General features: G+C 62.3%; 1 protein-coding gene across 1 annotated transcript in view; it reads left to right on the top strand.

Moving 5' to 3' along the window:
- PLXND1 (plexin D1) overlaps window positions 1–14,419 on the top strand; it is a 48,112-nt gene extending 33,693 nt beyond the window's left edge. Inside the window, exons 15-36 of the mRNA XM_043442048.1 lie at window positions 21–160; window positions 833–1,000; window positions 1,095–1,185; window positions 1,336–1,599; window positions 1,689–1,838; window positions 2,607–2,721; window positions 4,880–4,987; window positions 5,067–5,179; window positions 5,935–6,039; window positions 6,521–6,651; window positions 7,017–7,215; window positions 7,734–7,880; window positions 8,060–8,216; window positions 8,596–8,699; window positions 8,778–8,841; window positions 9,489–9,523; window positions 9,734–9,838; window positions 10,273–10,436; window positions 11,530–11,677; window positions 12,666–12,806; window positions 12,980–13,054; window positions 13,304–14,419. Coding sequence (XP_043297983.1) covers window positions 21–160; window positions 833–1,000; window positions 1,095–1,185; window positions 1,336–1,599; window positions 1,689–1,838; window positions 2,607–2,721; window positions 4,880–4,987; window positions 5,067–5,179; window positions 5,935–6,039; window positions 6,521–6,651; window positions 7,017–7,215; window positions 7,734–7,880; window positions 8,060–8,216; window positions 8,596–8,699; window positions 8,778–8,841; window positions 9,489–9,523; window positions 9,734–9,838; window positions 10,273–10,436; window positions 11,530–11,677; window positions 12,666–12,806; window positions 12,980–13,054; window positions 13,304–13,420 — 2,841 coding nt within the window. The 3' untranslated portion in view covers window positions 13,421–14,419. The remainder of the gene's footprint in view (window positions 1–20; window positions 161–832; window positions 1,001–1,094; window positions 1,186–1,335; window positions 1,600–1,688; window positions 1,839–2,606; window positions 2,722–4,879; window positions 4,988–5,066; window positions 5,180–5,934; window positions 6,040–6,520; window positions 6,652–7,016; window positions 7,216–7,733; window positions 7,881–8,059; window positions 8,217–8,595; window positions 8,700–8,777; window positions 8,842–9,488; window positions 9,524–9,733; window positions 9,839–10,272; window positions 10,437–11,529; window positions 11,678–12,665; window positions 12,807–12,979; window positions 13,055–13,303) is intronic.
- Window positions 14,420–14,628: the final 209 nt, after the last annotated feature.

The following is a 14,628-nucleotide window of genomic DNA, read 5'->3' as shown; positions in this document are numbered from 1 at the left end:
GCCCGCCTGTTTCCCCACAGCTGCCCCTGGTCCACTCCCTGGAGCCCACCATGGGCCCCAAAGCAGGGGGCACCAGGATCACCATCCACGGGAGCGACCTCCACGTGGGCTCCGAGCTCCAGGTCCTGGTGAATAACACAGAGCCCTGCACAGAGCTGCTGTGAGTCCCTGGCCTGGGGGGCCGGGGGGATGGGAGGGGGGTGTCCTCGCACCGAGCATCACCGGGGACTTCACTGGCTGTGTCCCCTGCGGGGCCCCTTCCTCTCGCTCAGCCTCAGTGTTCCCACCCAGCGCGGACAGTACCCGGGAGTTGGGGGGAGTACTGTGCCCTTCACAGGTGACCTTAACTTGCAGTGAAAATGGTGACGATTGTGCAGGGTCTGAGACCTGCCGCCGGCCCAGGGGTGTGGCCAGAGGCAGGGCCATGGTCCAGAAGGTCTCCGCGAAATGCCCGGTCCCACTGATGGGCACGCGATGAACCCCACTGTCTCGGCCCCCAGGGGACCGCCATCTCGCGGGAACTGGGAACATCCAGTGGGGCTGGGGTGAGGAGGAGCCTGGGCTTTCAGGGCTGTAGGGGCAGAGCCTTCGCAGGGGCAGGAGCCGGAAGGGTATCTCTGAGAAGGCTTCTTGGAGGAGGTGGGACGGGGCAGCGTCAGAGAGGAGAAGGTGGGGTGGACGACTGGAGCGCAGGTGCGGCAGTGGGAATGTGGAAATGGTGTCTGTGTGAGGCCGAGCCGGCTGGTGGGTGGCTCACGGCCGTGGGGTGACGGGCAGGGGAGGCGGCGGGAGGCGGGTCCGTGCTGACCGGGCCTGCCGCTCCTCCCCGCAGGCGCTCGGACGCCAGCATCGCCTGCACGGTGCCAGGTGGCGCCCTGCCGGCCATGGTGCCCGTGTGCGTGCGCTTCGAGCAGCGGGGCTGCGTGCGCGGCGGCCTCAGCTTCCAGTACATGCCGAACCCGGTCATCACGGCCATCAGCCCCCACCGCAGCCACGTCAGGTGAGACCCGGGCGCCACCCCCTGGCGCGGGCAGGCCCCGGGGCTGCGCGTGGGCTCACGAGGCTTGCTGTCTCTCCCCACCCCAACCCCGCAGTGGCGGCAGGACCATCACGGTGGCCGGCGAGCGCTTCCACATGGTGCAGAAGGTGTCCATGGCCGTGCACCACATCGGCCGCGAGCCCACGGTGAGGGCGGCAGGGTGGTCTCAGCCCCCCGCTGACCGGGCCTCCCGGTGCCGCGTCTTCTCATCTTTGCCCCCCTCTCTCTCTCCTTCCGTGTTTCCCCGCTGACTGCCCACCCCGTCCCCCACTGTGGCCCCCGTGGCCCCCCTCCAGCTCTGCAAGGTCCTCAACTCCACCCGCATCACCTGCCCGTCGCCCGGGGCTCTGAGCAACGCCTCGGCCCCCGTGGACTTCTTCCTCAACGGCCGGGTCTACGCAGACGAGGCGGCGGTGGCCGAGGAGCTGCTGGAGCCCGAGGAGGCCCAGCGGGGCAGCCAGTTCCGCCTGGACTACCTCCCCGACCCGCAGTTCTCCACGGCCAAGCGGGAGAAGTGGATCAAACACCACCCCGGGGAGCCCCTCACGCTGGTGATCCACGTGCGTGCCGGCGGGGGCGGCGCGGGGCGGGGCGTGAGCAGGCCGGGCTCCGCCCCGGCCCCGGGTGAGCGCCCCCTCTGCCCCCGCAGAAGGAGCAGGACGGGCTGGGGCTCGAAAGCCACGAGTACCGCGTCAAGATCGGCCAGGTGGCCTGCGACATCCAGATCGTCTCCGAGAGAGTCATCCACTGCTCCGTCAACGAGTCCCTGGGCACGGCCGAGGGGCAGCTGCCCATCACAGTGAGTGGATGGGGCACCGGAGGCGGGGGTGGCCCCCCAGTCCAGGGCGTCTCAGCTGAGCACCGTCATGCTCAGGAGACAGTGGAGGAAAGCAGAGCTTTACGTCCCCACTGGGCAGATGAGGAAACTGGAGACCCAAGAACTGAGTGACCTGTTCAGGCTGTGACCAGCCCCCCGCTGGGCCTGATGGGGCTGGGCCCTGAGCCATGGTCTCTGTTCCACCTGGTGGTATAGCCAGAGTCTGGGCCGCCAGTCACCATGAAGAGACACAGAGGGAGGGAAGCAGGAGGGGTGGGGAGAGGGCCCAGAAAGGGGGATCTCACCCCCTTTCTGGCAGCACACGCACCCCACGATGGCTGTGAACTGCAGAAGCTGCCTTTCACCTGCACCCCAGTCCCAGTTCTGCCGTCTGAGCCCTGAGAACTCACTTGCTCCCCTGTTCCTCAGGTATCCCAATAGATAACTTCGGTTCACAGGCCAGGCTCTGTGAACTGACTACAGTCATCACAGAACTAGTAATCACAGTTCCCTGTATTTATTGAGTTTCCGCTTCTGTGCCAGGCCCAGGATTAAGGGCTTGACAAGCGTCATCTCATGTAGCCCTCACAGCGTCCCCAGGAGGCGGGTGGGGTTATCTCTTCTATTAATACTTGGGGCATCTGAGGCTCAGAGAGGTTAGGTGACTTGCTCCAGGGCACACAGCCAGTGAGGAGAAGAGCCAGGGCATATGTCCGGGGAAGCTACAACTCCCTCACCACACCCCCACAGATCCAAGTAGGGAACTTCAACCAGACCATCGCCACGCTGCAGCTGGGGGGTAGCGAGACCGCCATCATCGTGTCCATCGTCATCTGCAGCGTCCTGCTGCTGCTGTCTGTGGTCGGTAAGGAGCGCCCCCCACCTGTTGATGCTTCGCGGGGCAGACCTGTGCACCTCGCCCTGGTCCCCTCTGAAGATCGGTGGGTAGGAGAGAGGTGTGATGGGCCGGGCAGCCTGACCAAAGGCGTGGAGCGGGTCAAGGACAGAGTCCCGGCGACAGCACCAAGCGTGCAGGGCGGGCGCTGTTGAGAGGTGTGCCGGCGCGGGCCCTGAGCGCCAGGCAGAGGGGCTTGGAACGCGCTGTGGGCTGTAGGGCTACTGCAGGTATTTCTGAGATGGCTGCTGGGGGAAGATGACCCTACGCAGTAGGTAGGCTATGCCCTTGTTAAAATAGTGGTTACAAAAATACTATATTCAGTGATGCAGGGCCTTTTGAGCCCTCGTACACTGCTGGTGGGAATTTAACTGGTGCCGCTGCTATGGCAAACTCGCCACCAGTTTCCTCGAAAGGTTAGCGTTACTGCATGACCCAGCAGTTCCCCAACCTGGGCATCTGCCCAGGAGAATGAGAACACAGGTCCACACCAGCTTTATTCATCATCGCCAACAGCGGCAATGGCCCAAAATGTCCATCCGCTGAGGAATGGACAAAGAAAATGTGGTTCAGCCACATGGCATAGTATTAAGTCAGACAAAGGAAGGAAGTTCTGACACGTCCTTCAGCGTGGGTGACCCTTGAAATCGTCATGGTAAGTGAAAGATGCTGGATAGAAGAGGCCACCTGTTGTTTGGTCCCATTTATATAAAATGTCCAGATAATAAAAAAACACAAGACAAATTAGTGGTTCCTAGAGGCAGGAGGAGGGTGGATAGGGAGTGGGTACCTGTGGCAGTGGGTCTCCTAGGGGCAGAAAAAGTGAGCTAAAATTGGCTCGTGGATGGTGTCACAACCCCGTCATATACTAGAAGCCAGCGACTTGTAGACGTAGATAGACTAGATGATATGTGTATTATCTCAATGAAGCTAGTTTTTAAAAGGTAATATATTCAATATACAAAATTTTAGGGAAAACAGAGTATATAAATATCTGTCTGCTAAAAGAGAACAGAAATCACCCATAATTCTCATATCTAGAGAAATCCACTGTTGATCACTATTTCATGCTTTTTGCTCCACAAGTAATTTACTTTTTCAGTTAATTTTATTAGAGTTAATTTGCAATGTGGTGTTAGTTTCAGGTATACTGCAGAGTGATTGAGTTACACACACACCTATGTCCGTTCTTTCCCCGTATAGGTTATTACACAGTTTTGAGTAGAGTTCCCTGTGCTGTAGAGGAGGCCTGAGGTGGTTATCTGTTTTGTATAAGTAGTGTGTACATGTCAATCCCAGACTCCTGACCTATCCCTCCCTTCACCTTTCCCCTTTGGTAACCAGAAGTTTGTCAAAGTGAGTCTGTTTCATAAATAAGTCATTTGTATTATTTTTTATAGCATATGATATTTGTCTTTAAACTTCCTTCACTGTGAATGATAATCTCTAGGTCTGTCCATGGTGCTGTAAATGACATTATGTCCTTCTTCTTTATAGCTGAGTAATATTTCATTGCGTCTTTATCTACTCCTCTGTCGATGGACACGTAGGTTGCTCCCATGTCTTGGCTATTGGAAGTAGTGCTGCAATGAACACTGGGGTGCATGTATCTTTGGAAATCTATGATTTTCCCCGGATATATGCCCAGGAGTGGAATTGCTGGGTCAGATGGTAGCTCTGTATTGAGTTTTTAAAGGTACTCTGTACTGTTCTCCATTAATGGTGGTACCAGCTTTCATTCCCACCAACAGTGCAGGAGGGTTCCCTTTTCTCCACACCCTCTCCAGCATTTATGGTTTTGTAGACTCTTTGATGATGGCCATTCTGACCAGTGTGAGGTGATATGGAATCATTTTGATTTGCATTTCTCTAATCATTACTGACATTCGTTTTTTCATGTGCCTCTTGGCCACCAGTATGTCTTCTTTGGAGAAATGTCTATTTAGATCTTCCGCCCATTTGTTGCTGGGGAGGTTTGCTGTTTTTGGCGTTGAGCTGAGTGAGCTGCCAGAGGCTTGCAGGCAGGCTCTCTGCCTTCCACCCAGGCCCTGCACATGGCACGTTAACGACAAACACTCTCTGACACTGAAGGGATTGCGGGCCTGACCCCCCTCTCTGCTGCCCACAGCCCTGTTCGTCTTCTGCACCAAGAGCCGCCGCGCCGAGCGCTACTGGCAGAAGACGCTGCTGCAGATGGAGGAGATGGAGTCCCAGATCCGGGAGGAAATCCGTAAAGGTAGTGTGGGCAGCCATGCGGGACCTCGGTCCTTGGCGTCACCCCCTGACCCGCTCACGGCCACCTGCCTGCCCACCAGGCTTCGCAGAGCTGCAGACGGACATGACAGACCTGACCAAGGAGCTGAACCGCAGCCAGGGCATCCCCTTCCTGGAGTACAAGCACTTCGTGACCCGCACCTTCTTCCCCAAGGTCAGTGCAGGCTCCCCCCGGCTGGTGATACCTCAGGAGTTCCTCGAGTCCTCCCTGGGTCCTGGGAACCTAGAAGGCACCTCTGTGCCGATGGGAGAACCTGAGTGCGGCAGGGGCCCTTGAGCAGTGCGAAACCTGCACACCCGCCTATGGCAGCCCGGCCGCCTTCCCTGGTTGCCCTACCCAGCCTGCCGAGGGAAGGGGCCCAGGTTCCACCCCCCTGTCCCAACTTTCTTTCTCTGCTCACTTGATGTTCAAGTGTGCCTACCAAAGGCAGCTCTCAGCCCTGCTTTCCTCCTGGGGTGCTGGGCCTGCCTCTCCTCTCACCGAGGGGCCATCCTGTCTCCATCTCTTCCTCCTGTCCACTGGACTCCGTCCCCTCCCTTCCATGCCTCCTCGTGCTGTTCCAGGGGCCGCTGCCCCATCCCCACCCTCCTCAGCCTGTCAAGAATATCCCTGCAGGTGGCACCGCCCTCGTCTGGCCCCTGGTGGAGCCTCTCTGCCTTGTCTCCTCCTTCCACACTGAGCTGCTTTAGCTTCCTCTTTCGCATGTGCGCTCCATCTCTGCCACCCCTGGACTTCAGCCTGGTTCTGCTTTTCCTCCAGGAAGCCCCCCTGGGGTTCCCCTCCCCTCCCCTCCCCTCCCCTGGAGTCCTAGGGCCCCTGGGCGTGGTCCACTGCCTCCTCTTCCTGTCGAGTGGGCTCGTGCATTGGTGGGGCAGGCCCTGCTGAGACGCTGGGGGTCTGCTCCACAGTGCTCCTCCCTCTACGAAGAGCGTTACGTGCTCCCCTCCCAGACCCTCAACTCCCAGGGCAGCTCCCCGGTGCAGGAGACCCACCCGCTGCTGGGAGAGTGGAAGGTGAGTAGCCCCCTACCCGTACACACACACGGGGCTGCCTCGGGGCACCCCCACTTTCCAGTTCATCTGATCCATTGATCCTAATCTTGGGAAGTTAGGAGGAACCTGCCATTGTAAGGTAGTGAACTCTCCATCCCAGCAGGTAGTCAAGTGGCCATTCAGGGTATTCTATGTAGTGACTCCCAGACCAGAGAGGGGAAAGGGTTGGGTCCCCCTGGACATCTCTCTCCCCCTGCTGCCTAGAGAATGGAAGACGGTCCCCCACACAGGGATATGCGGTTGCCTTCGGGCACCCTCGCCTGAGCCCCCCCTTTTCCAGCTCAGCTGAGCCATTGTTCCCGGTCACAGGGAGTTAGGTGGCATCTCCCACTAAGAGGTAACGAGCTCCCCATCCTGGGAAGCATTCCAGGTGCCACGCCGGGCATTCCCAGTGCTGAGACACGGGACCCTGTCGACATCCCTCACCACTTGCCCCCCGCAGATCCCCGAGAGCTGCCGGCCCAACATGGAAGAGGGCATCAGTCTGTTCTCCTCGCTGCTCAACAACAAGCACTTCCTCATCGTCTTCGTCCACGCGCTGGAGCAACAGAAAGACTTCGCGGTGCGGGACAGGTCAGGCTGCGGTGCGGGATTCTGGGGAGGACAATGCAGCCTGGGTCCGCCGGGCTGGATCCAAGCCTGGGGCAGTTTGCAGAGGACCATGTCCTCGGGGCAGCCAGCATCTCCCCAGAGTCAAGCCCTGGGGCCGTGGAGGTCCTGAGACCACCCCCCCATTCTGTCCCTGCCTGCCCAGGACCAGGCTCATGGGCACGGTGGTTACTGTACACGGTAGGGAAGGTAGGCTTTTTCCAGGGAGGTTTCTGCCTCATCCACCCATCTGTCCAGCGACGAGGCGGACACCGGAGCCCCCACGGCATGGTCCTCGGGGTCCTGGGGCCTCGCGGTGCAGCTGGTGCTGACGCCCCACCTGCCCCCAGGTGCAGCCTGGCCTCCCTGCTGACCATCGCGCTCCACGGCAAGCTCGAGTACTACACGGGCATCATGAAGGAGCTGCTGGTGGACCTCATCGACGCCTCGGCCGCCAAGAACCCCAAGCTGATGCTGCGCCGCACGGAGTCCGTGGTTGAGAAGATGCTCACCAACTGGATGTCCATCTGCATGTACAGCTGCCTGCGGGTGAGGGCGCCTGCCGCCTCTGCCAGGACCGGTGACTGGGAAAGGGGCTGGCCCACAGGATCCGTTACACGGGCCGGGGAATCGAGGCTCAGGGCTACTCTGGGAACAGAGGCCGTGTCAGGAAGACACTCTTCTCAGCCCTCGAGCCCTCCCTGGCATGCCTTTGAGTCCAGCTCTGCCACCTCCCTGCTGGGTGGCCTTGAGCAGCTTGCTTGCCCTCTCTGAGCCTCGGCCAGAAGGATGCCACCACTACCTGGAAAGGTTGCCAGGGTGATAAAATGAATGCGGCCGCCCACCTTGGGCGATGTCTGAGCTGGGAGTCCAGGGAGACGCCCTGGGTGTGGGGGCGGGAGGGTTGAGCGGCACCAGGATCAAAAGGGAGGTGTGAAGCAGGCAGGGGCGGAGGGGTTGGTGGAAGTGGGTATGATGGGTTCCGGGGGGGGCGCCACAGGCTCAGGACTGGAATTGAGGCTGGGTGGCTGGCTTCAGCCTCTGACCGCCCCCTCCCCGCACCCCAGGAGACAGTGGGGGAGCCCTTCTTCCTGCTCCTGTGCGCCATCAAGCAGCAGATCAACAAGGGCTCCATCGATGCCATCACGGGCAAGGCCCGCTACACGCTCAATGAGGAGTGGCTGCTGCGAGAAAACATCGAGGCCAAGCCCCGGGTGAGCCGGCTCGGGGGGAGGAGGAGGCGAGCCGGCTCGGGGTGGGAGGGGTGCGGAGGGGGTGAGCCGGCTTTGCTCCTGACACCCCCGCCCCCAGCCCCCACCCGCTGGCTGCCTGCCCGGCGGGCCGGTGGGCAGCTGCTGACCGCCTCCCCCCCACCCCCGTCTCTGTCTTGCAGAACCTGAACGTGTCCTTCCAGGGCTGCGGCATGGACTCGCTGAGCGTGCGCGCCATGGACACAGACACGCTGACACAGGTGAAGGAGAAGATTCTGGAAGCCTTCTGCAAGAACGTGCCCTACTCCCAGTGGCCGCGCGCTGAGGACGTGGACCTAGGTGGGCAGGGTTGGGGGGGCGCGGCTGGCGGGCCCTGCTCGGTCACACAGTCTTTGGCCACTGCCACACATGCGCCGTCCGGGGCTCCAGGGACATGGAGACGGTGCCCATCATCCAGGAGCTCTTATTGGGGCCGGGTGGGGAGTTCACCACAGGTGACGATGGCCCGGTGGGCAGGAGAGGCCGGCCCAGCCGCTCCGACCGCCCGGTGATCGCCCTGAGGTTGGCTGTGCGGAGCCGCGGCTCCGTCCCCCTGCCCGGCACCCCCTCCCAGTCTCCCAGATGCAGGAGTAGAGGCTCAGAGAGCTCTGGGGGCCCCCCAGTTCTCTCCCCGTGGGTGGGCGCCTCAGCCCTCACCCCCTACCCACCCCGCCCCCAGAGTGGTTCGCCTCAAGCACACAGAGCTACATCCTGAGGGACCTGGACGACACCTCGGTGGTGGAGGACGGCCGCAAGAAGCTCAACACGCTGGCCCACTACAAGGTGGGCCCTGGCCCCGCCCGCCCCCGCCGCCGCCCTCCCTGACCTCCAGCCTCTGACCGCGACCTCTCTCCCCGTCAGATCCCCGAAGGCGCCTCCCTGGCCATGAGCCTCACGGACAAGAAGGACAACACCCTGGGCCGAGGTAGCAGACAGGGGGCCGGGCCCTCCTGAGCAGCCCCGGGCGGGAAACTGAGGCTTCCAGCGGCAGGGCCGGGCCGGGCACCCTGCCGCAGCGCAGCTCGGGCAGGGCCTGTGGCCAGGCCTCCTCGGCGCTGGGTTCCCGCAGGCAGCCAAGAGGGGCCCCAGGAGCAGGGAGGCAGTTGTAAGAGGTCTGGGCAGGCGCCGGGCCATCGGGGGTTCGGGCTGTGTCCCTGCCTCACACCGCCATCCCTACCTTCAGATGCTCCAAGCTTGGGGTCCTAGGCGCCTCGGGTTCTCAGGGTCCCTTCCAGGAGCTGGTGAGGGTGAGGTCTGGGCTCAGGGGGGCAGTGGGTGAGGGCAGCCCTTGTGGGGAGCTGCCCCGTGTCCATCTGTGGTTGTCCTCTTGGGGACGTCTGTCTGTCTGTCTCTCTCTGGCTGAGCCTCGTTCTGTGCGTCTCTCCGGATCTCTGTCTCAGCCGTCTGACTTTGCATTCCCCTGTCTCCTGTCCACACGTCTGTTGGGCTCTCTCCCTCCTGCTGGGTTCCTTCTCCAGCTTTCTGCCTCCATTTCTGGTTTGCTCTCTCCCCCACTCCCTGGCCCCTGCTCTTGTGTCTTGTTTATTTATTGTGTGTGTTTCCCTCTCGCAGTGAAAGACTTGGACACAGAGAAGTATTTCCACTTGGTGAGTGCCCTGCCTCCGGCCCTGGGGGTGCCCGCCCCTCACTGGGAGTGGACTTGGCCTCCTGCCGCCCTGGGCCTCTGGAGGCTGTGCTCCCAGGCCTGGGGAAGGCCGGGGTGGGGAGTGTGCGGAGCCAGGCGCCCGCGGGTCCCGGGTAGGGCCTCCCAGGGGCTGCTGCCTGGCGCCAGCGCTGACCCAGCCCCGGCCTCCCAGGTCCTGCCCACGGACGAGCTGGCGGAGCCCAAGAAGTCCCACCGGCAGAGCCACCGCAAGAAGGTGCTCCCAGAGATCTACCTGACCCGCCTGCTCTCCACCAAGGTGCGCCCGGCCCCCCACCGAATCCTTCCCCCCACCCCCGGTGTCAGCTGGGAGCACACGCTGGGGGAGGGGGGGACAGCTCTTCCCCTGCGGGGCCAGCCGCGCTCCCAGCCTCTGTCTGCGGGTGTAACAGAGAAGGCAGTAGTGGCCCAGCAATGTCCCCGGGGCCACATGGCTAGGGGCAGAGAGCTCACCCCCCAGCCCAGCAATTCCTTCCGACACTCCTGTGCAGTGGGTTTCACCAACCCATTTCACAGACAGGAACATCGAGGCCCAGAGCACTTAGGCAGCCAGCCTGAGGCCACACAGCTTCCCGTTCACCCAGCACTGCTCAGCCCCAGCACCACGGGCTCCCCACCACCGCCAGAGGTGCATGTCACCACCCCCCACCCTGTGTGTTCCTGGGCTGACGGCCGCCACCCCGTCCCCTGCAGGGCACGCTGCAGAAGTTTCTGGATGACCTGTTCAAGGCCATCCTGAGCATCCGGGAAGACAAGCCCCCACTGGCCGTCAAGTACTTCTTTGACTTCCTAGAAGAGCAAGCGGAGAAGAGGGGCATCTCAGACCCCGACACGCTGCACATCTGGAAGACCAACAGGTGGGGGGCCTCGGGGGGTGGGGCCCGGCCGGGGCCTCGGGGGTGGGGCCCGGCCGGGGCATGGGCTTGCTTCACTGGATCATGGCAGCAGCAGTGGGATTAGAGTTCAGAGCCTGGGTTCAGTCCCTTATGCCATTCCAAGCTGTGTGAGCTTGAACAAGAGACTTAATCCCTCTGGGCTTTAGTTTCCCCCAGCTGGAAAACCAGGGCAGTAAAAGGAACCCACCATAATTGTAAGGATTAACTAGAAGTGAGCATTGTCTAAGTTTTGCCCTGTCGTCCCTCTCTCCCCCCACCCCATCCCTTGGGTGGGCACCGTCGGCTCCGTTTTGTAGACAAGCACGCTGAGGCTCCCAGAGACGCGCCTGCCTCCATCACATGCCTCCTTGGAGGCGCGTGTTACCTTTTCAGAGACCCAAACCCCAACAGGAAGTTGTTGAAAAGTTCAGCCTGACCCTCGAAAAGAACTGCCACAGACGCAGAAGTTTCTCTGTCGTTGCAGGGGCTGCTCTGAGCCATCGGGGGGGGGGGGGGGAAGGGGGCGTGTCCCCCGTCCCAGGGTCCCCAGTCACTGGAGAGGCGGTTTTACCAACCCTCCGGCCTTCTTAGGCCTCCCCCACCCTCAGCCCTTCCTGGTGACCCAGCTAATGACAGACGGACTCCCCACAGCCGCACAGGGCTGGGGGAGGAGCCACGGGCTGCCAGGCGGGGCAGGGGCTCTAATGAGAACCAGGACTGGGCCCTGGCTCCTAGCTCCCAGCTCCTAGCTCCCAGCTCCTGCCTGCGAGCAGGAGGCTCCGCGGGGGATGGGGCGGGCAGTGAGGGTCAACTCAGGCCCCCTCCATGCAGGAAACCCGGCTCCCAGCCCCTCTGCCCACCTCCCCTGGCCAGCTAGGGACAGTCACCAACCCCCTTTGTGGAGGAGACACTGAGGTTCCCAGAGACTCCATCCAGTCTCCGCTGGCCTCGGGAGCAAAGCCAGCCTGTCCTCTGGGCCTGCCGGCCTCCCTGGCCCGAGCCCCCATCGGTGACTGCTTTCTCCGCCACCCACCCTCGGGCGGGGCTCACGCCACTGCCTCCCTCTGTCCCCCAGCCTTCCTCTGCGCTTCTGGGTGAACATCCTGAAAAACCCGCAGTTTGTCTTTGACATCGAGAAGACGGACCACATTGACGCCTGCCTCTCGGTCATCGCTCAGGCCTTCATCGACGCCTGCTCCATCTCCGACCTGCAGCTGGGCAAGGTCAGCTGCTGTAGGCAGGCCGCCCGCTGCTACGGGGACAGCAGACTTTCTGGGAGGGGAACCGGAGGAGCTCAGATGTGGGGTGAATGGGGTCATCAGACGGGGGTTCTCCCAGAAACGGGCACCCACAGTCACAGGCTCCAGGGCTGCAGCTGCCTCAGCTGTGCCCAGCACCAGCTCCCGATCTCCAGGCCCTAGAGCCAGGCGGGGAGAAGCCAGGCGGGCGTGGAAAGCCCCGTGTGGTCTGATACAGTGTCAGCGACCAGCCGGGCTCCAGGCGCAGCCCTCATGGTCACGGGCCACCCGGTGGGCGCTGAGGGTGGGCAGGGGGGCACAGGCATGCAGGACAGAGGAGGAGACCCCTGAGAGAGAGGGGACCATCGGGAGACGGTGCAGAGGCTTGAGCGGGAAGGAGAGAGCCCGGCGTTTCAGGCCGAGGGGCCGTGAGTGTTCATGAGACAGGAGTTAGACCTGGCCCTGCCGTCACCCCGTGACTCAGAGACGGACCACAAAAAAGGCAGAAAACGCCATCACCTCTCACGTGCTGTCTGGGAGGGCAGGATGCCCATGACAAAGAACCGGGAGCATACTTGGCAAGCTTCGCTCTTGGGAGTAGGAAACATGTGGTGGGAAATATTCCACTGAGACAGCAGTCAGGCTTCCAGAAATCTTAGCCACCAAGACCCATAACCCTCAGCAAGGACGCAAACTAAACAGCCTGCGTGTCTAAGAGCTGGCACGAGCCCATGCGCTTTCCCCTCCTCCCCACGGGGGGTAGGTCCCCCGTGAGGTCATCACCCTGAGAGTCCTGCAGAAAACGGGGCAGAGAGGAGAAGGGTGGGGAGCCCCCGGTCCAGAGCCTGCAGCATAGGGATTCTGGGTCAGGGATGGGCCTGTGTGTGCAGTGGCGTAGACGTGGGCCCAGCAAGAGGCGAGTCTGCTGTCTCCACCCAGCGTCTTACTCCCTGGCTCCTCCCCGCCCACCCAGGACTCACCAACCAACAAGCTGCTCTACGCCAAGGAGATCCCCGAGTACCGGAAGATCGTGCAGCGCTACTACAAACAGATCCACGACATGACCCCGCTCAGCGAGCAGGAGATGAACGCGCACCTGGCGGAGGAGTCGCGGGTGCGGCCGGCTCCGCGGGGACCTCGCCGGGAGGATGGGAGAGGGGCAGGGCTTGACCGTCAGAGCAGGGCGGAGGGCGCTGTGTATAAGCGGCAGGTCTTGACTGGGCCGGGCCTGGTTCAGACCATGGAGCCTCCATCACGCTCCAACTCCCGCCCTGTCTTTCCTTGCAGAAATACCAGAATGAGTTCAACACCAACGTGGCCATGGCAGAGATCTACAAATACGCCAAGAGGTATCGCCCGCAGGTGAGCAGCCCCCAGTGTGAGGCCCGGGGCACCCCCGCCCTGGTCAGCCCTGCCCACCCACTCAGGGAAACCCGGGGTGAGCGGGTTCTCCGGGCCCCAGGACGTTTGATTGTGCTGTGGGCGTGGCTGCCAGCACTGGGAATCCAGGCCACGTGTGTGTGTACTCCCCCTAATGTGTGGTGGGACCAGGGGGGTGTCCTGGGCCCTAAACTGATTCCTCTGCCAACCGCCCCCCCCCCGCCACCCCAGATCATGAGCGCCCTGGAGGCGAACCCCACGGCCCGGAGGACGCAGCTGCAGCACAAATTTGAGCAGGTGGTGGCCCTCATGGAGGACAACATCTACGAGTGCTACAGCGAGGCCTGAGCTGGGGGGCCGGCGGCGGGCGCCCACCCGTGATTCACTCTGCCCCCCGCCCCCGCGGGCCCCGTGTGCCTCTGACGCCGGCTGGGAAAGGACGCTGCACCAGGGGCTCTCTCTGAGCCCGGCAGAAGAGCCCCTGGCCCCGGCCCCCTCCCACCTGCCCTCATACCCCAGCTCTGGGCCTTGAGCGCCGTCCACCCAGCACAGCCTGGACGGTGCCCCCCCAACTCACTCTGTCCCAGCCCAGTGCCGCCGAGGCCGCCAGTGGGCAAGCAGGGCCGCCTGGGCCCCAGGCCACAGCCAGAAACGCTACCTCATCCTGCCTGGCAGAGGGGGAGGCCCTGTGACCCAGCCCTCGGTTCGCTTCTGCTTCCACCACCAAGACGTTGCCCCCCGCCGTCTCCGCCCAGCTGTGAAGGAGCCTGGCCACTCCCGGCTTCCAGCGGCGTCAGGTTTTTCTATGGCTCCAGCAGACAACAGCGGAGCGGGCGGCATCCACAGCCCGCGGGAGGCTCCGTGCCGTCCTGGGAGCTGGGCTGAGGCTGGGGGACCCATCTTGGGCTGAGGGTGGGTGGGAGGGGGTAGGGGAAGGGGGCTGAATTGCACCAAGGCTGTAGCTGGGCTACGTGATCTTGCTGGAAGTGTTTCTAAAGATAGCACCACTTTTTTGTTGTTTTTTTTTTTTAAAAGAAGCTTTTATATATTAAAGAAACTTATCACACGCCAACTGTGAATAGCTGCCGCTAGTGCGGAGGCCCCGGGAGGGGGCCCCCGGGGCTCCCAGCGCAACACTGGAAATGACTGTTCCAGGGACGGGCGGACCCAGCAGAAACGCCCCCCTGAGCCCCGAGATCATTGCCTTTTCTTTTCTGTCGGAAGTGGCCGCCTGGGGCTGGCCTGGTCAGTGCCTGGACGGGCTGTGGCCCGCGGGGCGGGGCTGGAGGGGGAGGCTGGGACGCTCTGGAACCTTCTTTATAATAAAAGCCTGATGGGAAAACCTGCCGTGAGCTCCAGCCTTTATCCTGAGATGGCCGTGCTTGTAGCAGAAAGGAGGGCGGGGAGCCCGACTTCGGACCCCGCCCAGCCCCCCTTGTGAGGGGCAGGCAGACACTGACTCTGGCTTCTGAGCAGCTCCACGGGGTAACAACGCCAGCGCCCGCTGGCCGCCAGGACGATGCCACAGCAGCTGTGTGTCACCTCCCGCTGCCCCT

Source organism: Cervus canadensis, chromosome 22 (genome assembly GCF_019320065.1).
Source record: "Cervus canadensis isolate Bull #8, Minnesota chromosome 22, ASM1932006v1, whole genome shotgun sequence".
NCBI lineage: Eukaryota > Metazoa > Chordata > Mammalia > Artiodactyla > Cervidae > Cervus > Cervus canadensis.
The sequence above is the reverse complement of the archived record's forward strand: the minus strand, read 5'-3'. Positions and strand labels throughout refer to the sequence as shown.